The 26,357-nt window shown below is 55.4% G+C and overlaps 1 protein-coding gene across 2 annotated transcripts; it reads right to left on the reverse strand.

Annotated features, from left to right (window-relative positions):
* Nucleotides 1-25,912, reverse strand: PEDS1 (plasmanylethanolamine desaturase 1). 2 transcript variants are annotated; one of them, XM_055545291.1, is made up of 6 exons: nt 25,672-25,912; nt 17,802-17,921; nt 6,465-6,556; nt 4,860-5,004; nt 3,260-3,472; nt 1-1,083 (listed from the first exon to the last, which is right to left on the reverse strand). In XM_055545291.1, the coding sequence occupies exons 1-6, from the start codon at nt 25,793-25,795 to the stop codon at nt 962-964; spliced, it is 816 nt and encodes a 271-aa protein (XP_055401266.1). In that variant the 5' UTR covers nt 25,796-25,912; the 3' UTR covers nt 1-961. The 2 variants fall into 2 exon arrangements, with proteins under 2 accessions (XP_055401266.1, XP_055401267.1); XM_055545292.1 differs by lacking the exon at nt 25,672-25,912 and adding an exon at nt 22,823-22,973.
* Nucleotides 25,913-26,357: the final 445 nt, after the last annotated feature.

The raw sequence follows: 26,357 nt of genomic DNA on the forward strand, positions 1-26,357 counted from the left end.
TTAAGTAGACTCTTGCTGCTTTGTTATAAATATATTATGTACATCCAAAACATGACATTAAAATATTACTCCGTGTTACAGAAAAGATATTAAGGCTTTCTATTATTTACATTAAACAAGCAAGCACCGTTAAAAAAAATAATAACCGAAACAAAAAAGCCCCACTCTTCCTTCTCTGACATACCCTCAAGTCAGAGGGGACATCATGTCCCTTTCCAATGACCAAGACCCTTTGCAGGGGCTGTGCCCTTCGAAGACATCCTCCGATTAGAAACGTCAGCTCTGGCTGGAATCACACAGGCAGATGGGGGAAGGGTCAGGGAAAACAGAGTCCAGACTCGATCAGGAAATTCTGGCTCTGTCTGGCCGGCTGCCCCCAGACCCTTGCTGCACTGTGTCGCCCTTGGGTGGACAAGCTAGGTTGAAGGTGGTGACTGGGCGGGCTGTCCACCCAGGCCTTTGGAGTCAAGTCTGCAGGGCCATAGCGGGGTGACGGTCCAAGGACACTCAGCTGTGCCTGGGGGCTCCTAGAGCCCTGCGGGCAGACAGACAGGAACAGGTAAGATGACTCAGTGCCCCGATACCAGCCACGCAGAAGGGCTGCCCAATGGGGTAGGGGGGTGGTGGGCGTGTGGGGAGTTGGTGAGCTTGTCTTCAACCCAAGGGATGGCTGAAAGGGTGGGGTTCTTTTTTTTTTTTTTGCAGTCAGGCTTGGCAGACGGAGCAGCTCAGGTGGCTAGGGAGGGGCCGAGGGGAAAAAAAAAAATGAAGGAAATGAAAAAAATCAGTGGCTCAAGTATTCTGTCACAAGAGGGGGGTGGGTGGGCTAGACGTGCCCGGGCCCAGCCCAGGAGGTGTCCTCTCCACCTGGAGTGGCCAGCGCGAGGAGGCTGGAATTTGGCAGATGGCTTCAGTTTGGGGGAGCTGGGGAAGGTTGGCAACGAGGTGGTGCCTGGAGGAGTTATTTGATCTTCTGCGCCCATTTCATGTCATCTGCCCGAGGCTTCTCGCCTGTCAGGGCCTGGATAATGTCCTCCAGGCGTCGCCAGAAGCCCATCTTCTCCAGAGGGTAGTTGAGCCAGCCTGCAGCAGAGACAGGGCAGGGGGGTGTGAGGAGGGGTTGAATGGGAGAGCAACAGGAAGAGCAGAGAGACAGCTGGCCCTGCCTTGGGCAGCAGAGGAACCGGGAGTAGGTCTGCAGGGGACAGGGGAAAAGGGCTGACCAAGGAATATGGGGATGGGGGCTTCCCATCAATAGGCTGAGGGGCTCCTCAGACATACACCTTCATCCCTTCACTCACCTTCTTATTGAGCGCTTATTATGTGCCAGGCACAGAGGCAGTGTTTCCTATCATTTGGCTCTAATGCCACCTCTTCCAGGAAGCCTTCCCTGACTACCACTTAGCAGCTCTCCAGGCCTGTCGCATCACCCATCCTTATTCCTTTGCAGCCTTCATGATAACCTGTAACCATCCTCATTAATTTGTCACTTCCCTGTTTAGTGTTGGTTTTGACCTCCAGCTCCCAACCAGAACCCCATGTTCTTTCACTGTTGATCCTGTTGGATCCTGGGGCCTAGGATGATGCCTGGCATGGTAGGTGCTAAGTGAATAGTCTTATTTCCATTAAATAAGTCTCATAATCTTATTTAATCTGTATTACAGTCTCCCACCTGAACCTTGAACTAGGTATTATTAAGAGTCCCATTTTCCACATGAGAAGACTGTCTTGGAGGACAGTCTCCCAGTTAGTACCTGGCCAAACCAAGACTGATCCGAGCCCTGGCTGAACAATTAAGTGATCTCCAAAACAGCCTAAAATTTACCCCTCCACCTGCTCCTAAAAAGCATGACGTTAGGATGTACAAAAAAATATTTTCTGTGGCTCTCAGTTCTGCTTTCAGAAAGGCAAAAACAAAAAACCCTACAAAATACCTGACCAAACTAAACCAAAGCAAAACCCAACCCCTGCTCCCAAACCTGGAGGTGTAGCTTCCTGAGACTGCTCTGTGCCAGGCAGTTTGCATCTGCCGTCTGACCATTCACACCGCAGCCCTGAGGGGTGGTGTGTGAGGGAGTGGCTGCAGCCCCATCTTGTGAATGAGAAAGCTGATAACCAGGGAGGCTTGTGAGCCTCTGAAAGTTGCATACGGAGGAGCTGAAGGTTATCCGAGTTGGCCTGACTTAACAGCACGCATGATATATTTAACCTTAAAAAGATACCCACGGGCCCCGGAAAACCTGCTTGCCTCACCTCCTGGCACTGGCTCACTGACTCCCCATGTGGGCCTCCTGACTGCCCCCGGGCACATGTACAGGCCTCAGGGCCTTTGTACTTGCTAGTCCCTCTGCTTGGATCGATCTGTCATTTATCTGCAGGGCCCCTCTCACAGTTTTCAGATTTCTGATCTCCCCCCGACTCTCTGCTCTTCACCCTGCTTTGTCTGTCCCCGTGGCATCTCTCACACCTGGAGTTTGCCAGCTCTTCTATCCTGGCCCTTACTCCACACCAGCCTCCTCGCTGCTCCTGAAACAAACCAGGCATGTGTGTTCCTGCCTCCTTCACCTATTGCTCCTGTTGCCTGGAGAGCTCTTCCTCCAGGTCTCAGGACTCTCCCCCTCAGTTCAAATGCCACCTTCTCTGGGAGGCCTTCCCTGACCACCTCATTTAAAGGGGCAAAGCTCCCTACTTCCCTCTGCTACCCACTTCTGTGTTATTTTCTTCTTGGCAGTTAGGACTGTCAGATGAAGCACTTACTGCCTGGAATGTCCCCTCTTAGAATGCTATAAAGGTAGGGATTTTTGTGTTTTGTTCAGTGCCACGGCACATAGTAGCACTCAATACATATTTGCTAGATGATGGATGGGTGGTTGGAATCACAACTCTATGAAGAGGGTGTGTGTGTGTCTGTCTTATTTATGGCCATGTCCTTGGCACCTAGAAGGGTGCATGGCACGTAGTAGGTGCCCAAGAAATGCGTGTTCTGAGAGAAAGCTCCTCCAGGACTGTGCTGCCCCCGTGACCTCTGCCCCCAAGCCTAAGGATGGAGCAGCAGTGGGAGTGGGGCAGCGCACCCCTCTACCCTGTGGACGCACCCGTGGTGATGTCGGCCCCAACCCTAAGGATGGAGAAGCAGTCGGGGTGGGGGCAGCGTGCCCCTCTACCCTGTGGACGCACCCGTGGTGATGTCGGCCCCAACCCTAAGGATGGAGAAGCAGTCGGCGTAGGGGCAGCGCGCCCCTCTACCCTGTGGACGCACCCGTGGTGATGCAGAAGTAGGTCTCGTGGGGGGAGACGTGGTGGATGCGATGGTGTTTGCGGGGCAGGATGACGTGCCAGTCCTGCAGGAAGACGACCCAGCGCGGCAGCCCGAAGTACGTGTGTGACCACTTGTGGATCTGGTTGGTGAAGGTGCCGAAGATGATCAGGCAGAAGACGAAGCACTCCCAGGGGTACAGCTGCTCCAGAACTTCTGCGGGGTGGGGAGAGGGTGGGTGCCCACGGGCCCCAAACAGCTGTCACATAGGCAGGGGCCCACTGCCAGCCTGGCTTCTCACCCCTTGCCCCTGGGCAGCAAACTTCCTGGGACGGCAGGCACCCTGGCCTCCTTCTAACCTCCCACATGGCCTCTGGCAGGCTCAGACTCCCCTGTGGCCTTAGTCTTCCCTTCTGCTCAGTGGGCAGAATGGGAATAAGCAGAAATAATGGTTGAGAATGTGGGCTTTGGAGTGAGGCAGGGCTGGGTGCAGGTCCCTGCTCTGACATTTCTTGACTGTGTGAACAGAGGTCAGTGACTCCACCTCTTTACATCTCAACTTCCTCAACAATGAAGTGGGAATAAATCTCGGTCCGGATCCCCTAGAAGCAGAGCCTCGCTAAGACAAGGACTCATGTGCACCTGATCTAACTGACTGGGGAGGGGAATCTTTTGAAAAACACCCAAGGGAGTGAGGAAAGCAAGACAGGGCAGGGGAAGAGTTAAGCAAAGATGGGATGGGGGGAATCTTGTCTCAGCCTGATCCGGGGAGGCGGAGGGTGGATTCTGAAATGCTGATGACTCCACAGAGTTGGTCCCACTCAGAGGCAGGGGCTGGTCTTTTGCAGGCTTTTTGGGTCACTGACTTCAGGCTTATCCCAAGGGGAGGGGCAGGACCTGTGCTGGCAGTTCTCAGAAGGGAGCTCACAGCGGCTCAGAGCAGCGGGGACAGGATGTGGTCGGACACCACACACACTCAGCCCATCTCCCCACAGGGGGCTGCTCTGAAGACCAGCGAAGTGTCAAGTTGCTAGAACAAGAGCTGGCTCAGAGGAAGGGCTCTTCCCCCATATTCCCCCGCACTGAGGTCACTGAGGCTCAAAGAGGTGATGGGACTTGCCTTGGGGCAGGTTCCCTTCCCCAAACAGGCAGGGCAGAGATCTGAACTCAGGACTCAGTTTGGATCAGGCTATATATACTCTTTCCACTAAGCCCAGGCAGCAAGATCAGAAGCCCCCAGGGCCAGGCAGGTGAATTCAAATGAACAAGGGCAGGGGGAGGTTGGGACCACAGGGAGCAGCGGGGACTGTGGCAACCTGGAGAGCGTGCCTCTTGTGCAAGGGGGACCCCACAGCTCAGCCCGGCCCAGTGCAGCCAAGTGGGAGCCAGGACCCAGGTGGCCAGGTCGGACTGTTCCAGAGAAGTTGGAAACATAGATCTTTATGTCAAATATCCCAATTTTACATGAGGGCAACTAACTAAACTTTTATAACACTGAGGGGCGAAACACCCACACCAGCTACGGGAGGCTCGTGGGAGCGGGGTGTGTGCTTGTCCCCAAGGGCTCCCTGGAGGTTCCCCCGCCACCAGCTAGCATGCTTACCTGGGCTCTGGGTGCGGAACTTGTAGGCCATGTTTAACAGTGGCAACAGCGTCAGCAGGCAGTTGTCCCCGTTGGTCTCGATGAAGTCGTGCCGAGTGATGGCTGTTGGGTCGATGTGATGCTCCCGGAATGGCCGGATGAAAGCCTAGGTGAGGTGGGGGGATGGGAGAGGGGGCCCAGCCGACCAGTCAGCCCCTCCCTGACCTCCTGCACACACACTCGGCACGGGAGCGCCTCCTTGTCTCTGGCATGCCGCCCCAGCATGGCACTGCTGGGGTCCCCCAGCCTTCAGGCTCCGGGTCTAGCAGCTTTAGCAGAAGATGGGTGGAAATGACCTGGTGGGACCTTCGGCTGCCTGCTCCTCTGTGGGCCTTAGTCTCCGGACCTGGGCTATGGGGCGGGGCGGGGGTTTGGGGGTTGGCGACAACCTCCACCCTCCTCTCCTACCCTGAAGCAACTGAGGAGACCCCTCACACTGACAGGCAGGACCCTTTTATTTTTTCCAGTATCCAACCCCTCCTTCTGCTAAGAGCCTCCGCTTCTTCTCTTAGTACCAGTTGCTCCAATCAGACTGCCTCCTCGGACCCTGGCCCGGCCAATCAGAGCATCCCATTTCTCTGGCCACAGTGACTGGCTGTGTGACAGCCACGTGACCCAAGCGAGGCCAATGGTGATGAGTCGTGGGACTTTGGTCCTAACTATGGGAAAAGGGGCGGTCTCCAGGGAGCACTGAGCCGGGAGGATGGACCGTGAGGCAGCGGATGGCCATCGCGGCCACCTTACCAGGGGAAAGCCCGCATGAGAGTGGAGCCAGCAGCGGGGAAAGCAGAGACAGGCGTGGAGAGGGACGGGGTCCAAAGAATACAGTCTGTTCGTCCTACTGGACCCAACCACACCCTAGTTTGGCTTCTAAAATTTTTAGGACACAAATCAGTACGTTTCTGTGGTTACTGTAAGTCACTTCAGTCGTGCCCGACTCTGTGCAACCCCATAGACGGCAGCCCACCAGGCTCCCCCATTCCTGGGATTCTCCAGGCAAGAACACTGGAGTGGGTTGCTATTTCCTTCTTCAATGCATGAAAGTGAAAAGTGAAAGTGAAGTCGCTCAGTCATGTCCGACTCCTAGCGACCCCATGGAATGCAGCCTACCAGGGGTTTCCGTCCATGGGATTTTCCAGGCAAGAGTACTGGAGTGGGGTGCCATTGCCTTCTCCCTTCTGTGGTTAAGTGTGTACCAGATTTTCTATCGCAATTGAAACGTCTGACACCAGATAAAGTTCAATGGAAACGAACAGTGAGGTGCAGCAGGGCAGGCAGAGGAGAACAAGATGTGGTGTGGCTCCCAAGTTCAAGGGGGTCCAGTGAGGTGGACATGTATCAGAGCTCTCTGTCCCAGGCCTGATGCTTTTGCTTCCAGGAAATCACAGGGGATTCCTGTTCTGGTCTTGAAGGCGGGGGAGCGGGGGCCAGGCTGGAACCACAGTTTTCAGATTACAGATAGGAAAACAGGCTCAAAGAGGCAAGAGGACTCAGCCCAGGTCAGACAGCCCCACCTCCTCCTGGAGGAGACAGGCTGGGCTTCGAGGGCTCGGTCAACATACGCACCTTCCCCACAATGGGCAGCTCCACGGAACCCCAGGTGTCGGCTCCCCAGTGCACCAGGCCGGACAGGAAGTCAGCAAGGAGAGCCCCTGCCACTGTGGACAAGAGGAGGGTGAGCCGGAGGTGCGGGGAGTCGAGGGCACGTCCCTACCCACTCCCCACCCCAATTCAGGAAGTCACTCGCTCGCTCATTCAGGTTAGGGTGTTCCCTTTTCTCCTTGGGACACTTTGCTGCCTGTGAATGGAGCTGCAGTCTGTCCCTTTACTTGGTCATCCCCAGGGAGACGCAGGGCCTCACTTGCTAGGTGAGTCTGGAAGAGTAAACTGGGCTCAGGTCGCCCAGCCTTTCCCTGTTAGGAGCCGGCTGGCACTTTCTCTCTGACCCACAGTCGCCCCGCTCTACTCCAGTGCTACTGGTGATAGACGGCAAGGTCATTCTGGGGTTTGGTGTCAGGAAGGACCCGAGGTCCAGACAGAAGCCACACCCCCGCAACCCAGCTTTTACCAACAGTCAATGTGATCACTGGGCCCCCAGCAGCCTTTTCAGAACAAAGACCGCTCAGAGAGCCCCCAAACCACATGCTCACTTGAGGGTTCAGTATAATCCAGAGGGTAAGTGCTGTTACGCCTGGACTCACACGCCAGCTGTCACTTACCAGCTGTGTGACACTGGGCATGTTCCCTAACCGCTCTGTGCCCCAGTTTCCTCTAGATGGATGAGAATGAGGATGATTTAAAAAGAACATGGCAGCTACCGTCTACCGAATACTTTCTCAGTGCCAGACACACTCGATCTTCACGAATTCTCACCATCTATTAGAAGCTGGTACCATCTTTATTTTTACTTTATAGAGGTGGAAACTGAGGCTTGGAGAACAGAACAAACTAGACTGAGGTCGCATACATGGCAAGTGGCAGAGCTAGGCTTTTAAGCTACCTTGGGGCCCAAATATCTTGGGAGGATGCACCACGACACTGTCCACACGGGGAAACCAAGGCCGAGTGGCCAGCCTGCTGCCCAAGGCGATGCCCCAGTACCACCCATCCTGCTCCCCACCGCCTGCATCTCAGCCCTGCTGGCATAGTCCCCTTCCTGACACCCCCTTACAAGCCTCTGGGTCTCTGCACTTGCTCTTCACCCTGCTGGAACATTCTTTCCCAAAATGTAACACAGCTCACTCCCTCACTTCCTTCAGATCTTTGCCTCAAAGGTCCCCCAAGGACACCTCATCTAAAACCGTAAGCGCCTCCATCTCCCAGCATTTCCTGCCTCTTTTCTTCTCCAAGCACCTATCACCTTGGACTTCATTTCTGTTTACTGTCTTCCCCTATAAAAATGTCAGCTCCACAAAGTCAGGAATTTTTGTCTTTCGTTTATGGCTGCATCCCACTTCTTGGCACAAAATATGGGTCGGTACACACGTGTTGAATGAATCGATGGGAAGCGCTAAGTACAGTCTGTAGTGCAGAGGGAGCCCTCAATACTATCATTATCTTTGCTGTTGTTCATTTAGTCCATAAAGGTGACATTCTGCCAGGGACCTACTGTGTGCCCTGCACTCGAGCCAGAGATGCATCGGACTTTGGCTGAGCTCATGTCATCGGGACAGAGAGATAAGGGGCAGGGGGATTTGCCAGGTGGTACGGCGTAGAGGAATATGCCTGCCACTGCAGGGGACACGGGTTTGGTCCCTGGTCTGGGAAGATCCCACATATCGCAGGGCAACGAAGCCTGGGCACCACAAACAGAGAGTAACCCCCGCTTACTGCAACTAGAGAAAGCCCACGCAGCCAGAAATAAAAAAAAAAGACGACAGGGTGAGGAAGGGTGACACTGCCTGGGGGCCGCGCTGGGGAGGGGGAGGCCGTGCCAGGGCTCTAAGGCCGGCGCACAGGGCTGGGCAGTCGTGCTGCTCAGGGGCGGTGCAGGGAGGGCGGGCCGGGCTGGGGAAGGGGCTGGCGAAGGCTGGGAAGCCCAGGGCTTCTGCACTTGCTGCTCCTCTATCTGGCGCGCCACCCCCTCCCTGAGACCCCTGAAGGGCTGGCTCCTCCTCCATCTTCTAGCTCAGGGTAAACATCATGAAGCCCCCGGCTAAAGCCATCCTCCCAGGCAGGTGCTCTTGGTCACGTCTCCTTGCTTGCTTTCTTTCACAGCACTGGTCACCATCTGAGGGGACAGCCCCATTTATTTTCCCCACTTCTCGGATGCGGAAGGGGGCTCAGGGAGGTTGAACCACCTCCCTGAGTGGCAGACCTGGTTTGAGAAGAGGTTAGTCTACCAGTCTCCAAAACCAGCACCCTTCCATGCCCTTAATCTGTGCCTCAGTAGGTCCGGGGCATTAACAGAGCTCCTACTGCATACCACAGGATGCCGTGCACACACGGCCTTGTGTCTTCCACGAGGGAACAGCGGCACTGGGGCCAAGCGCAGGGGGAGCCAGATCAAGAGCTGGAACCACTGCTGTGTGACCCTGGGCAAGCTCTGCCTGCTCTGGGCCTCAGCATCTTCCCTTTGCCAGTGAAGGGTCGGTGGAGGTGCCTCTTGAGCCCCCTTGCCATCAGCCTGAGCTAACGCTGCCTCAGGAGAATGCAGCCCTCCAGCAGGCTCCCTCATGGTGCCCAGTTTCCCTCCTCACCCTTTTTCCATGCAACCACCAACCTGCTTCCCATAATTATACACTGGTTTGCCAACTCTGGGACTTGACACAGATGATCCTTATGGGATATGCTTCTTCGGGTCCAGCTTCCTTCACTGGCATGATGCTTCTAGAGGCATCCATGTGGTTGTCTCAGGAGTTCATCCTTTTCAGTGCCAAACAGTGCTGCCCCACCTGGATGTACCACGGTATGTTCATCCATTTTGCTGGTGGACAACAAGGCTGTTTCCAGGTTGGGGCTGGAATGACTCGGCTCCTGTGAACTGCCATTCACAAGCCTGTGTGAGGACATATGCCCTCATCTTCTTTGGGTAAAGATGTGAGCCATCTATCTACCTATCCATCTGCCCACCCACTTGCTTATTTAGTTTTACTTGATATTTATTGAGCACTTATAGTTACCAGGCCCTGTTCCAGCACCTTAAATGTTTTATCTCTCTTAATCCCTAAACTGTACCAAGGCCAGTCCTAAGCCAGTTACAGATCTCATCTCCTTAATCGTCCTAAGCACTTAATCCTTACAGATGATGTGTGCGTGCTAAGTCGCTCAGTCATCTCCGACTCTTTGCGACCCCACGGACTGTAGCCCGCCAGGCTCCTCTGTCCATGGGATTCTCCAGGCAAGGATACCGGAGTGGGTTGCCATACCCTTCTCCAGGAAATCTTCCCAGCTCAGGGATCGAACCTGCATCTGTCTCTTGTATTGGCAGGTGGGTTCTTTACCACTAGCGCCACCTGAGAAACTCCTTACAGATGACAATGATAATAAAAATGATATTAGAAAAATGTTTTGTAATTACAGTTAACACTAGGGTGCTTCCTGTGTGCTGGGTCTTTTGTCAAAGGTGTTAAAAAAGTGTATTATTGGGAATATAAATCCCCACAGATTAAACACGTGCTGTGCAGCAACTTCTCTCCAAGGGGAACAACAATACGAAAAGGAGGTGGTGAGAGTAACTTTAAAGAAACCCAACAAACACCACTTGAGCCCGGTGGTCAAGGTCAACGTCACGGGGATCAGTCATGCTGATAGTATATATCCTTGCTATAGATGGTGATGAAAATGGCCCTTGACCTCTGGGCTCTTCCTCTACAAGACACACAGCCCACTAACAAAAACACTAGACAAATCCCAGCAGATGAGCATCCCACGAGACACCAGCACTCCTCCAAACTGTCCAGGTCACTGAAAACAAGGAAGATCCAAGAAACTCACAGCTCAGGAATCTCGACGGACATGACAACTAAATGTGATGTGGGATGGTGGACGGGATCCTGGGATAGAGAAAGGGCAGCAACTAAAAATTAAGGACATCCGTACATGTTGCTGTATTTAAAATGGATAACCAACAAGGACCTACTGCACAGCGCAAGGAACTTTGTTCAATAAGCGGTATCCTGGATGGGAGGGGCGTCTGGGGGAGAAGGATGATCTGTGCGGCTGAGGCACTCTGCTGCACACCTGAAACCATCACAATGCTGGCAACTGGCTGTCCTCCAGCATAAAACAAGAAGCTAAGACACAACCAGCCAGCCAAACAAGAAAACCCAAGAGACCACACGGCTTAGGGTTCCATTTACATGAGATCTCCAAAATACGAAAATCTACTGATACAGAACGGAGATCAGTTAGGACTTAATGCTTAAGAGGTACAGGGTTTCTTTGCAGGGTGATGAAAGTGTTCTAAAATTGAGCGTGGTGATGATTAGGTAACTTGATAAATTTACTAAAAACTACTCAATTGTGCACTTTGTACGGGTGAATGCAATATTGGGTGAACGATATGATGACAAAACTGTTACCTAAAAAAAATTTTAAAAACTGAAAAAAACTTAAGGACCTCTGAATAAACTATGGACTTTACTTCATAATAATGCATATTGGTACATTCATTGTAACACACATATGATACCAATATGAGGTGTTACTAATAAGGGGAACTGGGGCCAGGGCTTATATGTGAACTTGCTGTACTGTCTATCTGCTCATTTCCTGTATATCTAAAGCTGTCCTAAAAAAGAGAGTCCATTTAAAAAAAGTGTATCATCTCACTTCATGTCCACTGTGATAGGCCCCACCACATCCCACTTGCCAGAGGAAGAAATGAGACCTGGAGGGTAAGGAGGGGTCAGAGCTGCTGGTCAGTGGCCAGAGACCAGAGAGAGGGCTGTTCATGATGATACTGAGCCTTCATGTCCAGGTCTGAGACAGGAACGGTATTTACGTTGCTTAAGTACCATCAGCTAATAACAGGCAAATGCAGGTCCTAAGGGTTTCCCAGGTGACGCAGTGGTAAAGAATCCTCCTGCCAGTGCAGGAGACACAAGAGATGCAGGTTCCATCCCTGGGGTGGGTAGATCCCCTGCAGAAGGAAACGGCAACCCACTCCAGCATTCTTGCCTGGGAGATCCCACGGACAGAGGAGCCTGGCGGACTGCGGTCCACGGGGCTGAAAAAGTCAGACACAAAGGAGCGACTGAGCACGCAGTGCAGGCCTTGGGACACAGTAAGCGGCCCCCAACACAGCCACCGTTAGTAGTTAAATGCCGCTCCCCTCTCGCAGCATCTGCGGTGTCATCTGTCCAGCGACCAGCCCCTGGCCCTTTCTGGCTGCCCAGCAGGGAGGAGGGACGTGGCCTTTACGGAGATGCCAGGAATTATTTTTGGAGAGAAGAGAGTCCTCCCCCCCAGCCCCCGCCTCCGGGAGGAAATGGCTCTGTGATCTATGGGCCGTGGCCGTTTCCAGAGTGCAAGTCCAGGCCTCCAGGCCTGCTGCCCGAGTCCTCTTTAATGGGAGCAGGGCTGGCAGAGGCGGGCACACAGAAGCTTCTTTGTCCCAGGGCTGGTGTCAGCGCCTGCTGGCTGGCTCACCCTGGGGGTGGCCTAAGCCTGGTCACCACCCTGCCTGCAGGACATGGGGCCAGGCTAGGAGACCATGATGACTCACCCCAGCTACCCTGACTCACCCTGAGACCCTGAGACAGCCCCCTGGGGCCTCCATTTCCCCACAGGCCATGTGCTGGGACTTCTCTGCTTCGCCCACCCTGAGGCCTGGTGTGGAGATGGGGCTGAGACAGAAACAGACACTGCTGAGGGCTGGTCCCTACGGTGTAGTGTGTGTGTGTGTGTGTGTGTGGTCGCTCAGTTGTGTCCGACCCTCGGTGACCCCATGGACTGTAGCCCACTAGGCTCCTCCGTCCATGTTATTTTCCAGGCAAAAATACTGGAGTGCGTTGCCATTTTCTCCTCCAGGGATTGAACCTGCGTCTCCTGCAATGCAGGCAAATTCTTCCCCTGCTGAGCCATCAGGGAAGCCCTGGTCCCTCCGGTCCTGGGGCCAAATCTTGTCTTTACCACCTTTCAGCTCAAATCCAGCGGAGACTCCTCCTCCAGGCCAGACTCCTGACCCGAGAGGCCACCCACGACCCGAGGCCCTGTGACTGCCGGATCACTGCTGACCTCTGCGCTCACTGTGTCTTGCGTCCGGAACCCCCACCCTCCTTTGCCAGGAATTTCTAGTCCCTCCTTTGGGCACCCCCCCCCCCCATTTTCCCTGCACTTTCCCCAAGTGCAGCAAACCGCTCAGGGCTCCCACGGTCATTCCTGGGTCACTCATCCGCTGCGGCCAACGCTGTCCTTGTGTGGGCCGCTGAAGACCTCCAGGGGGACAACTCCGACGGTCCCTTGTGGCCCCGTCTTGCTGCTCTGCTTGGTGGGTGCTCCTCGCTGACCGCCAAGTCTTCTGAAACACCTTCTTGTCCAGGTCTGCGCGACCCTGCCCGGCTCCCCATGTTCCCTCTTGGCTGGCTCTTCTTCCTCTTCCCGCCCTGGAAGTCTCAGGCCTCTTCTCTGTTCGCACAGAGAACCCCCGAGGGTCCCTCCACCAGCACGTGGGCTTCAAACAGCGTCTCTCCTCCCGGGACACCAGGATTTCTGGATTTCCGGTTCAGGTTTCCTGCTGGAGGCCTTCTGGTGGCCCGGTGGGCAGCACCCCAGGCAGCTCCTTTCTCGAGGCTCCTCCACTTCCCTCCGGGATGTTGGCGGTCACTTCCCTCAGGGCGCCGACCCCTCTCCCTCTCACCGCCACAGCCAACCTGTCAGCACCTTCTGACAGCTCAACTTTCACAGCGCACCCGGCTCTTACCACTTCTCACCACCTCCGCTGCCCTTCTGGGGTCTGGGCCACCTCCTTCGCCTCCCCTCCAGCCCTCCCTGCTGCATCAGATGTTGGCTCCAAGGGCAAAAGGTCAGTTTTCATTCCAATCCCAAAGAAAGGCAATGCCAAAGAATGTTCAAAACAACCACACAATTGCGCTCATCTCACACGCTAGTAAAGTAATGCTCAACATTCTCCAAGCCAGGCTTCAGCAATATGTGAACCGTGAACTTCCTGATGTTCAAGCTGGTTTTAGAAAAGGCAGAGGAATCAGAGATCAAATTGCCAACATCCACTGGATCACTGAAAAAGCAAGAGTTCCAGAAAAACATCTATTTCTGCTTTATTGACTATGCCAAAGCCTTTGACTGTGTAGATCACAACAAACTGTGGAAAATTCTGAAAGAGATGGGAATACCAGACCACCTGACCTGCCTCCTGAGAAATCTGTATGCAGGTCAGGAAGCAACAGTTAGAACTGGACCTGTAACAATGGACTGGTTCCATATAGGAAAAGGAGTACGTCAAGGCTGTATATTGTTACCCTGCTTATTTAACTTATATGCAGAGTACATCATGAGAAATGCTGGGCTGGATGAAACACAAGCTGGAATCAAGATTGCCGGGAGAAATATCAATAACCTCAGATATGCAGATAACACCACCCTTATGGCAGAAAGTGAAGAATTAAAGAGCCTCTTGATGAAAGTGAGAAAGTGAAAGAGGAGAGTGAAAAAGTTGGCTTAAAGCTCAACATTCAGAAAATGAAGATCATGGCATCCGGTCCCATCACTTCATGGCAAATAGACGGGGAAACAGTGGAAACAGTGTCAGACTTTATATTTTTGGGCTCCAAAATCACTGCAGATGGTGATTGCAGCCATGAAATTAAAAGACACTTACTCCTTGGAAGAAAAGTTATGACCAACCTAGAAAACATATTAAAAAAGCAGAGACATTATTTTGCCAACAAAGGTTCGTCTAGTCAAGGCTATGGTTTTTCCAGTGGTCATGTATAGATGTGAGAGTTGCACTATAAAGAAAGCTGAGTGCCAAAGAATTGATGCTTTTGAACTGTGGTGTTGGAGAAGACTATAGATTCCTTTGGACTGCAAGGAGATCCAACCAGTCCATCCTAAAGGAGATCAGTCCTGAATATTCATTGGAAGGACTGATGCTGAAGCTGAAACTCCAGTACTTTGGCCACCTGATTTGAGGAACGGACTCCTTGGAAAAGACCCTGATGCTGGGAAAGATTGAGGGCAGGAGAAGGGGATGACAGAAGATGGGATGGTTGGATGGCATCACCGACTCACTGGACGTGAGTTTGAGTAAGCTCCGGAGTTGGTGATGGGCAGGGAGGCCTGGCGTGCTGCAGTCCATGGGGTCACGAAGAGTCGGACACAACTGAACAACTGAACTGAACTGAACTGGCTCCAAGGGGACAATCGTCAGTGACTTCTCATGGCTTGTAGAATAAAACTCCAGACCACGGCCTTTAAAGCCCTGCATGGCTGGGTCCCCACGAGTCTCTGATCTCCCCCTAATTACTTTTCCTTTGGTCAATTTTCTCCAGCTACACTGGCCTTTCTCTTCTCCAAGTGCTTACTCAAGCTTACCCCAAGCTTGAGTCTGGGGCTTACCCCAAGCTTGAGTCTGGGGCTTACCCCAGACTCAAGGGTTTTGCACCTGCTGCTCCCTCGGCCTGGAATACCCCGGAGAGAACCACTTGACCAGCTCCCTCACCGCCTTCAGGTCTCTGTGCAAATGTCACTTTTCCCAAGAGACCTTCCCTGACCTCTTACCTCATCCTCCCTGCCAGTTTCCGCCAATCTTGACTTGCCACCCAGGATGGCATCATCTATCTGTATTTATTAACTGGGCACCTTTTCAAGGCTTCTGGCTCCTTGGCTTTCTGGGGCTTGCCAGGGGCACCAGAGACCCTGGGAGGTAGCAGCAGGCTAGCGGTGGCTTCTGTAGGCTGGCACAGTACCCTTCCTTCCGCCGTGTCAACACAGAAATCAGGGTGGCTACTTAAATCGATCAGGAACTGTGCAAACACTGCTATCAGAGGATTGTCGCCTGTTATCAGTCCAGAGGCAAAGGTGCTTGTTGGAAGAGCTTGGCTGATAAGCAGGTGAGAAATCTCCTGACCCCAGGGCTGGAAGATCTGGCCCCAGTCGGGGGAGGGAGGTGGTGACCTACCCGGGGTGCCCAACCTCTTGGCTCACTCAACCCACAAAGGGGCTCTGGTGCTACGGGTCCTTTGCCCAGAGGAGGCCCACTGCTGAGAACACGCTCCCCCTCCTAGTGGAGGCCTACAGTCCCTAGTCAGGGAGTCGGTGGTTTAGGAGATGGGCAGGTCTGGATACACCATCCCAGACCCTGCTGCTGCCCAACAGGCCAACCACCCGGGTCCCAGAGCTAAACTCTCTCGCTCAGTTGCCGCCTACAGTTCAAAGAGCCCAGGGTGGGGCTTGGCACGTGGCGGTGTCTGTTGTGCAGTTGTTCAGTCGTGTCCGACTCTAGCAACCTCATGGACAGCAGCCCGCCAGGCTCCTCTGTCCATGGAATTTCCCAGGCAAGAACACAGGAGTGGGTTACCATTTCCTCCTGCAAGGGATCTTCTGGACGCAGGAATCATGTCCGCGCCTCGTAGGTCTCCTGCACTGGCAGGCAGGTTCTTTACCACTAGTGCCACCTGCGAAGCCCTTGGCATGCAGTAGCCTTGGGAAATATCCACAGCTAAACTGACCATTGAGGCAAGGTCTGAGCCCCGGGGAGGGGAATGTTGGGAGGTGCCCCCTCCCTACCTCTCCCCAGCCGCTGCCCTCTCAGCAGGGATGCATCTGGCCCTCACAGTGGCCCCAGCCAGTAGGCACTACGAACGGCCTCACTTTCCAGATGTGGCAGAGAGGCTCAGGGGTGTAATGACACTTGCCCAAGGCCACAGAGCCCGGGAGCGGCAGAGCTGATGTGAGTCCAGGATGTAGCAGTCTGCTTGTGATCGCCCCCAGATGGGGTGTTGGGGCTCACACTGTCGACACCCCCGCCCTTGAATGTGCTCCTCTGAGGCAGAGAGGCCAGGGGTGCAGGTCCTCGTTGCCCCTGGACAGAGGGGGGCATGTCCGGCTCTGTGGGCAGGGCCTGGCTCCTCAGCACTAATGGGTTACCCTCTTTCCCTTCCAGCTGGTCCGGCCCCCCAGCACATGCCCACTCCTACCGCAGACCCCGACGGCTCAATTAGCAGGCCCAAGTGCTACTGGCCTGAGGCCAGGATGCTGTTAATGAGACTGCAGAAGCTGAACACCTGGGGCCGGCCGGCTGGACCAAGGACACAGCGGCCACTGAGCCTGGGGACGGGGCGACAAGCACTGGAGTTAGAGGGGAGAGCGGAGGGGCAGAGTGCGGACAGGAAGGAATGACGTCACTCCAGGACCTGGGCGTGGAGACAATGAATTAGAAACTGTGTCGTGCTTTCCGTTTTGAGGGGTGACTCCAGCTGGTCCCCGCTCTGAGGCTCGGTCTCCTGCTCTGTATAACGATGCCAAAGACGGCAGTGCCCGTTGCCCAGGCCGTGGACGCATGAGGATGGACTGGCAGAAACCACTTGGCAGGCACCGATGCGTGCAGCTCGTCCATTCATTCACTCACTGCTTCGGTGAGTATTTACAGAGCACCTACTGTGTGAGGCATCGCGTCCAGGGACACAGCAGCAAAGACGCACAAGTCCTGACTCTCAGGGAGTGGGTGTGTGACTGGGGGAGGCAGGGGACAAAGAAACAGCACATAGGACAGAGTGGGGTGTGGGGTGCACGGCAGGGCTGCTGTTGCTGCGGGAGGAGCTCCCTGAGGGGCACGAGGCAGTGAACCACGCAGGGCTCTGTGGGAAGAGTTCAAGCTCAGGAAGAGCATGTGCAAAGGCCCTGAGCTAGCAGCCTGTCTGACGGTGCCCAGGGAGGCACAGTGGGGTGGCTGGTGTGGCAGAAGTGGGGTGAGCTGACAGGAGGAGGGCAGTGACAGAAGGAGGGATGGGGGCTGTGTCAGGGAGCTGGTGTTTTGTTCTAAGTAGACTGGGGACAACAGACCAGTGGTGTGACCTCATGGGGGATCCGATGGGATCCTCCCGGCTGCCTGTGGACAGTGGACAGTGGAGGGCTGAGGTGGAGGTGGGGAGACCACGGAGGAGGCCTCTGCCACAGTCCAGCCTGGAGGGTGATGCTGGACCAGGGAGGGGATGGTGGACGCTGGATACAACTCGAAAGCAGAAGCAGGAGACTCGCTGATGGTGTGGATGTGGAGTCACAGAGGGGAGGAGCTCAGGATGACACCCAGGTCTCTGGGCCAAGCTGGACACAGCTGCCACGTGTGCGCAATGGGCGACAGGGTCCCCACAGCTCGAACCCCATTCCTGTGCACGCATGTACACACACGAGTGTGTGAGTCGCCATCAGCATGGGGCAGACACTAGGTAGGTCCCTGGCCCCTGGGGAAACCGAGGCAGGCAGCGGGGCTGCGGCACTCACCCATGCCCAGCATCACGAGGGGCGTGTGCTCCCAGCGGGCCAACAGCAGGAGGTGGGCCATGTTGTGGGCGATGAGGCTGAAGCACAGGACCACGCAGCACCACTCCTGGAAGCGCTTGCCTACAGGGAGAAGGGGAGAGAGTGAGTGCAGGGCGGCGGGCCAAGGCCGCGGGATCAAGGATCAGAGCCAGGCGGGGCCGGTCTAGGGAGGGCTGTGTTCCATGAGTCCACAGTGCAGACTGCAGGCTGAATGCAGGGACAGCCTGCCCATTTCACAGAGCGTCATTGAGGCCCAGAGAATGGGACAAGTCTGTCCAACGTCATATCCTCCGGGCTGGCTGTGTTAAACCAAACCCTTCTGCGCACAGGCCTGCTGCCCACGAGGCTGGCCTTACATGGGCCGAGTCTTTGGCAGGCAGGACCAGAACGTTGGTCTCGTGTGCCCCTTCGGGCTCTCTCTGGAGACCCCTGAAGGAATTTTAATGAGCTTCTTTTTTAAATTCTCATTATCCTATCACCTGCCCCCTTCTGGTAGGCAATCATTTGGAAGCGCTACAAACAGCTTTTAATTATGCATGTTCAGACCCTGTCCCACATCCATCAAGCGGGGCTCCAGGCAATGAGTCAGGAACTCAGGAGAAAATGGTTATCACTTCCATGGCTCCAGCCACAGGGCCGATGAGGCGGTCTCAAACTCTTAACATCTCCAGGGGCTGGACAGGTGGTTTGAAGCAGTGAGGTGGGCTGGGTGGGGACAGTGGGATACCACAGCACACGCGCCCCTCCTAAAGCGGGAGGCACTAACTGGCTGACTACTCCCAGGACAGGGAGTGTGGGCTCAGGGAGGTCAGAGGCTCGAATTCTCAAGAGGAGCCAGAAATCAGGATGCAGGTATGAAACCCTCTCTATAATTTAGGCACGTATTTTTAATATCCTGTGGGCTGGGATAGGCTGATTCACTCAACTGCAGCTTTGTTGACCGTATCGAGACACTGAGAATAACCTCAGTGTCCACTGCCTGGGGAATCAGACAAGGTAACTTGGTGTACAGTGTCTCTGTTGCCAGGCAAAAAGCCTGGGTGACTGTTCCTATGTGGCTGACGGAGGGACTGGAAATTCAGGACAAACTGGTAAGTGCAAACAGCAAAGTGGTGAACATCCATTTACCAAAAAAAAGAGAAAAAACAAACACACAAACAACTGTAGAGTTAAGAGTGTCTTTTCACCTCCTTTTGAATTTAAAATTTATGAATGCTATATTTTAGCAAAATTCTCACAATTATAAATTAAAATTTAAAAACGCAAAAGGAAATAAAAGCACCGCCTGGGTGACACAGCATATGACATGGCCCCCAGGAACACTGTTTTCTCAGGCAGCTGGTCTCAAGGACAAATCTCCTCTTGCAGATCTCTCCATGGAACCTCCACCTCCAGGAAGCCATCCACAATTCCTCCTTTAACGCCTGGGCTCCCCGACCATGGGGCCCATCATGGGAAACTCTGCCTGCAAAACCTCCATCCTCCTCTCCCTAAATGTCAACTCAGGAGGCCTACGACCGTGCCTGCCTTGTACAGCAGGGCCCTGTGCTTTGGTGCTTAATAAATGCTTGTGGAATAACAAATTCCTAACCACGATCCTAGAGGAAAACTGCCAGGCTTTGCTTCTGGGCACCTTTCACTGAAGCGCTGTACAGGGACCAGGCTCAGAGAGAGAATGGGCCTTGTCCAGGCTGCACAGAGCAGACTGTGCTCCAAGCCAGAGCCAGAACTTCCACCCTGTGAGAAGACCAAGGTTCCAAGTGGGCCAAGGACATGCCCAGGGTCGCATCCCTCGTACAGACGAGGACCTTGGAGCCCAACAGGGCCAGGATCCTCCAGGCCTCACAAGGTGGCAGGTGCAGAAGCCCCTCGCTGCCCACTCCACAGTCAGGGGCTTCTTCCTTGGCACCCCGGGGCCCTGCCACCCCAGCACCCCCACCTGGGGTCACCATGACGGGACACTGAAGGGCCTTCCCTTTCGTGGCTCTGGTCTGCGGCCAGGACGGGGGGAGCTCAGAAGCAGGAAGCTGGGAGGGCCGGTGGTCAGGGACGGGAGATTCCTCAGTATGATCTGCAGCCCCCCAGCCTGCAGCGCCAGCAATGAGATTAAGTGACAGGAACAATAACCAGGCCAATTGCGGGCTGGGTATACCGTGCAGCCCACACCAGAAACTCTGCAGACCCACTCCCCCTGTCTTGTCTAATTTATCCATCTATGGCTGCACTTCAGTCCTTCCCAGCATCAGGGTCTTTTCTAAGCATGAGATGGTTGGATGGCTTTGCATCACTGATTCAACGGACATGAGTCTGAGTAAGCTCCTGGGAGGTGGTGAAGGACAGGGAAGCCTGGTGTGCTGCAGTCCATGGGGTCGCAAAGAGTCGGCAACAACTGAGCGACTGAACAACAAACGGCTGCACTGGGTCTTCTTGGCGACACACAGGCTTTCTCTGGTTGTGGGGCGTGGGCTTAGCTGCCCGGTGGCATGTGGGATCTTCCCGGAGCAGGGATCGAACCCACGTCGCCTGCATTGGCAGGCAGATTCTTTACCACTGTAATACCAGGGAAGTCCCCTCCTCTGCCATATTTTGCTCTTAGTTTTTTTTTAAAAAAGGAGCTACACTTAAAAAAAAAAAAAATACCCTAAATTCCTATTTTCCTGCTTCCTTTAAGAACACAGGCTCTGGCCACCCCAGGTCTGAGCCCCCCTCAGATGGGGGCAGAGCTCCTGGCTTCCCCAGCCCTCTCTCCTCCCTGAGGCCTCATCCTGGGGGGCTTCCCCTGGTGGCAGCATGGCCAGGCCCCTGCAGTCGTCTGGGTTTTCAAAGGTGAGGCCCAGTCTTTCATTCAAGTCTCAGTGCCTCGAGGGAGGAACTGTGTGATCCCACTTCCTGGATGAGGAAACTGAGGCTCAGCAGGAAAAAACCAAGAGCTGTTTGGATCCTGTGCCTATAAGGGGGAGACCTTAGCCTGGACGTTTGGGGCTGTCGTGATTCCAAAGATAGCCCAACTCTCTCCCATTGCCATGGACAATGTCCCGAAATCTGAATATTTTCCCATCTAAACTGTCCTCTAAGCTCTGGAGTCTTCTGCAGAACAAGTGCCTCAGCTATGACCCAGAAAAAACACACCTATTATAATAAGCATTCACAGAGCACCTCTTCCATACCAGCTACACTGCCAGGGAGGATCCCAGCCAGCCCGGCCTGCAGTACACCAAAAGCTGGGGGCTATCTGCCCCGGCCTTCAGAAGAGCAAACTAGGCCTGGAGAGATGAAGTGTCCAAAGTCCCTCGAGAGTCACCAAAGCCAACATGGACAATTAGCCAGGCCAGGACCGCACGGTCAAGGGGTCTAAATGGTGTCACGTCACAGATGGGCAGACTGAGGCTGGGGAGGGGAAGGCCTTTCCTCTGCATAGAGGGCTCGGGCCACCTCCAGCACAGCACTGGGCCTTGCTTCCCCAAGCCAGCCCCTGGCCTGAGCACGATCGGAGCAGAGGGACAGAGGTGCTGCCCGCTGGCCTGGGGAGGGGCCGGGCTGGCGTCTGGTGGCTGTGCAGGGCTGGCAGGGGCGGGGCGGGGGCATCTCTGCTTTCCTGGGGACAGGTCACAGCCAGAGGCCTGGCACCAGGCCTGCCTCTTCTGGTTTCAGTCAGACAAGCCCTGGAACCTACCCTTAAGGTGGGTCCAGGGCCACTAGGAGACCCTCGGCCTCAGGGAGGTGGGGGGACAGGAGGTAGCGGGGAGGCAGGGACCAGAGAGATGCAGAGGAAGAGAGACAGATGGGAGAGAACAGCATCAGAGACAAAGAGAGGTGAGAGACAGGGAGAAGAGGAGGAAAGAGAGAGATGGGGGCTCTCTACATACATGGAGATGGAGAGAATGAATGTAGCCAGAGAGAGGGAGAGATAAAGACACGGAAATGAGGGAGACAGAAACCCGGGCCAGGAGTGTGACGGACCAGCCTGGCCAGGAAAGGGCCTCGGGAGGCCCTCTGGGGACAAAGCCCAGCTCAGCTCCAGGACGGCAGGCCAGGACCCCCACCTGGCACTCCTGACACCCTTCACCTCGCCCCCCACCCACGCTGAGTGCCTGTGTCCCACAGGCCGGGGGGTGAACAGGGGCTCCGGGGACCCGCCAAGATCTACCCCTGGAGCCAGCGTAGCCACATAGCCAGAGGTCAGCTGGTACCTGCCAGGATGCGGGACACCCACCTCGCCTCTGGGCGTGCCCGTGAGGGCCTGCCCAGCCTGCCCACCCTTCACAAAGGCTGCACCTGGGAGAGGGTCTGCAAAACCCAAACTTGGACCCTCTATGGCTCCCAGGCCCCAGGCACGTCCTCGGGGCAGACTCTCAGGGTCCAGGGGATCAGGCTGAGGCTCTTCACCTCAAGCTGCCCCGCTCAGACCCCTCATGGCTCTCAGCCGGCACGAGGCCCACCATGTCTGCTGCCAGCCCTGTGGGTATGCTGGCCTGCCGCCCTGGAACATGGGCCCCCTCCCGTACCCCCACCCCGGGCGGGCCCACCTCCCACAGCAAACATTCGGAACACGGAACCCAGAACGCCCCTGAACAGTGTTCAGGTTCTGGCCCTGCTAACTCTCTGTGTGACCGTGATCATCACTCTTTGCTAAGCCTCAGGGAAGGTCTTAAAGATGGACAGGGTGCAGCCACTCCAGGCCAGCCAAACATATGGTGTCCCTGGCGAGGCTGACCTTCCCCTCTGGTGGGCAGAAGCAAGCCGAGTCCCAGGCAGGACAAGCACTGGGAAGAACATGTGTTGGGGGTGGGCTATGAGGAGGCTCTAGGGGTCTCTGTTTCCTCCCCTGTAAAATGGAGTTGATACCAGGATACCCCTGAGACACCTGTATATATATAATAAGTTATAAATTAGGCAAAGTCAAGCATATATATATATATATATATATAGGAAGGCTTGATAGTCATGTCCGACTCTTTGCAACCCCATGGACTGTAGCCTACCAGGCTCCTCCCTCCATGGGATTCTCCAGGCAAGAGTACTGGAGTGGGTTGCCATTTCCTTCTACCAGGGGATCTTCACATTCCAGGCAGATGCTTTAACCTCTGAGCCACCAGGGAAAGTCAACTCTCCTAGAGAGACAACTGTAGGGAGGCTGAAATGAGAGCGTAGGAGGGAAACGCCCAGCACAGTCAGGGACCAATGAACGTCAACTATGTTAACTGCCTCATTATTGCTGCCAGCTGTCACCGTACCAACCTACCTCTGGCCCCGTGAATCTCAGGAATTCAGTCCTGGAACCCAGAACCCTTCCTGACTCTGCCCTGGCTCCCTCTGCTCCAGCCCACGGGCCGCCTCCGTCTCCCACAAACACTTCAGGCTTGCTCCTAACCTCAGGGCCTCTGCACTTGCTGTGTTCTTGGTCTAGACCAATCCTTCCTCAAATATCTTCAGGCGTCCCTCCCTTCTGGTCTCGGGTCAAATGTCACCTGTTCAGGGAGGCCTTAACTGCCCCCCCTAAAATGTGACTGTCCCCAACTTCTCCCTTTTTGGCTATTTCTTCTGCAGTACTTGCCACCACTGGGCAAGTAAGCTATTTCCCTTATTTACTGGGTTTACGAAAGCCCAGCTCTGTTTTCCCTGTTTTGTTCACCACTGTTCCCTCAAGGGTTAGAACAGGGACTGGGACAAGGGTCCCAGTGCTCAATATGTATTCAGCCTGGTCCCTTACTTTATAGGCCAGGCCCAGAGAGATGGAGGTGCTTGTCCAACATCAAGGGACAGAGGCAGGCAGAGGGAGGCCTATGGAATTTAGAGAAGCCAGTCTCTTTCTGCTTCACTCCCCCTCTCCAGGCACTCCCCCTTGCCCCACCCAAACTCCAAGTCGGGAGGAGAAAAGGCCTCTTATTGCAGGTCTGGGGCACCAGGAGACTGTCTGCACCCTTAAATCCCTGGGGGGCTGTCCTTCAGACGGTGAGGGGCACTTGGGGAAACCAGAACTGGACAAAGGTGCGATCATGGTGGAATGAGAAGTGGGGGTCCACAGGGGAGGCTCAGAACACCCTTATGATTTTAAGGTCTGTAGGGTTTACTCGAGTGGGTGGAGCTGGACACCAAAGGAGGGGGCCTTTGAATCTTACCCTGGATTTCCAGGTGGTGAGCCTGAGGACCACAGAGATGAGGCAGTGTACCCTAAGACTCACAGGAGAGGTTGGGCTAAGGCATTAATCACAGGGATTCCCTATTGTATGCCAGGCACTGCACAAGATGGATGATCTCATTTCCCCTTCCCAGTGACACTAAGGAACAGATAAGCTTTATCATGTACCCATTTTAGAGGTGAGGAAACTGAAGCTCAGAGAGGGCCAGCACCTTGGCCCAGGTCACATAGTTAAGAAGCAGAATCAGGATGCTAAGTCCAGGCTGCCCAAGGCAGCACCAGAGGTTTTAGGTCCACAAGCTGGGTGCTGGGGGAAAGGTTGAAGACACTATGGCATCATGGGCCAGGTGCCCAAGTTAGGTATTAAAAAAAAAAAACCAGACTCAGAACATGAAACTGCAAATCCAGAAAGGTCTCTGGTGATCTGGGGCTCAGGTCATACAGACAGCTATGGCAGAGATGGTATGCAAACCCTGGCCAGTCAGGGCAGAAAGCCAAAGGTGGTGGCGGACTAATTCTCATCCCAGGCAAGGGATATCTATGCTTGGTGTCCCCCTCCCCCTGCCCGGGGCAAAAGGAAAGATGTCAGAATGTTTGACAAATAAATAAAGCTGGATGAACTGGTGACACCCAAGCATAGGGACCTCCCAGTCACCTGACTCTGGAGTTCTCAAAGGCAATTCCTTAACCCCTGGGGACATTTGGCTCTGCTGGGGCCTGGCAATGAGATTCCTGAGGCTCAAGTGGAAGTCAGAGAAGGGGGTGGAGGTTGTTGCTTGCTAGAGCAGAAATGGTAGGCCCAGCAAGCAGGAAGACACCGGGACCTTGTCCTGGGGGCAGAAGCAGAGCAAGGGTCTCTAAGTTTGCGGTCTGGTCTGTGGATACCCCCAAGTCCTTATGGAGGAGGTTAATATAAAGATCTACACGGGGGGGAGGAAATGGCTGGGACTGGGGCTTAAATTTTGAAAGAAAGCTTAAACTGGAAGGTGTGCAGGGAGGGCCCTCACCACCCAGAATTTCAAAATACAGGGTGAGAGTTAATTCGGGGGGTGCGGGGGGAGGGATGAGGGTCTGTAAACTGAAGCTATAAATCTAGGATGGGGCTTTGGAGGAAGGGCGTCTGGGGCACTCGGTACCTGGGGCCCCCTGAGTTGAGGTTCCCAGAGCAGACCTGATATGCTCAGATTTGTGGGGTGAAGTCCAGGCAGGGGTGCAGATAGGGCCCTAGGTGTGAATCTGTATCTGGGGAACCTGGGATAGGGTGTAATTCTTAGGAAGGGGGCCAGTGCATGTCGCTGAGTTGGGGGGACGGCCTTCGGCTTGGAGTCCTGGAGTGGTGGGTCCCCAAGACTAGGGGCTCTTTACAGCCGCGGGGACCCCGGGCTAGGATTGGGATCCGACAGCGTGATGGGAGCTGTCCGTAGCCCGAGGAGTTGATATGGCAGCTCCTTGATCCGGGGGCTGTCTTTGCATCCAGAAAGCCCCATGGCTGGGGTTCTGGTTTGCGCTTGGAAGGGGCGCTGGGGTGGGGTCCCCAGACTTACGGGAGCTACTTGCAAGTTAGGAGCCGCGGCTAGAGCTCTGCATCGGGGCCTGAGGCTGGGGTTCCGATCCAGGGGACCCGGGATCGCGGCCCCGCAGCCCAGGCTGGCTGGTGACTGCGGGTCGGGAGGAGGGGGCCGGAGGTCCTACCTGGGGAGTAGAGCGCGGCCAGCTCGCGGGCCCCGGCGTGCTGCGCGCCCCAGCGCCGGCAGGACGCCGCCTCATCGTCTTCAAGCTCCGGCTGCTGGCCTGGTCCGTCTTCGGCGCCCGCCATGGGCCCTCGCCCGGCCAGCCCGGTGCGCTCCGCTGGCGGCGACGGCGGTGGCTGCGGCGGCAGGGCCGCGGAACCGCGGCGAGATCACGCCGCCCAATGACGGCCAGGCCCGGGGTGCGGTCGCGGCGCCGGCGGGGGTCTCGCCCGGCCGGGCGTCACAGCCAATGGGGGCGCGCGCCTGAGGCCGCGCCAGCCAATCAGCGGCCGCTGAGCCGCAGCCAACCGCGGCGCGCGAGGGGCGGGCCCGCAGCGTACGGAAGAACCGGGAGGCGGCGCGTCTCGGCCGCCCGAGCTTCACTGCGCGTCGCCGCCGCCCTGCGGGTCCGGGCGCGCTGACGGCCCCGGGCGGGCTGTGTTTACCCCCGCGGTGCCCCCCGGTGCCGAGGGCCGAGGTCTGAGCGGGCGTCTCCTGGGCACTCCCAGGCCGGCGTCTGTGACGGGCAGGGGACGCGCGGGGAGGGGAGGCCCCGTTTGGAGGGTCCCTGGCCTGGGCCGGTTTCAGGGTCTCCGAAGACCCCGAGCGTCGCCCCCCACCGTGGGCTCAGCTCGCGCGGTGCCCCCG

The sequence above is a fragment of the Bubalus kerabau genome, chromosome 13, assembly GCF_029407905.1.
Source record: "Bubalus kerabau isolate K-KA32 ecotype Philippines breed swamp buffalo chromosome 13, PCC_UOA_SB_1v2, whole genome shotgun sequence".
Taxonomy (NCBI): domain Eukaryota; kingdom Metazoa; phylum Chordata; class Mammalia; order Artiodactyla; family Bovidae; genus Bubalus; species Bubalus kerabau.

What these genes read in the sequence shown, in the direction of transcription:
- PEDS1 (XM_055545291.1), bottom strand. Translation starts at nt 25,795, where the DNA reads ATGGCGGGCGCCGAAGACGGACCAGGCCAGCAGCCGGAGCTTGAAGAC. An exon ending in AGCTGCCCATTGTGGGGAAG is followed by an intron (nt 5,005 to 6,464) that starts GTGCGTATGTTG and finishes CACCTCACCTAG; the next exon opens with GCTTTCATCCGGCCATTCCG. An exon ending in CTACTTCTGCATCACCACGG is followed by an intron (nt 1,084 to 3,259) that starts GTGCGTCCACAG and finishes TCTCTGCTGCAG; the next exon opens with GCTGGCTCAACTACCCTCTG.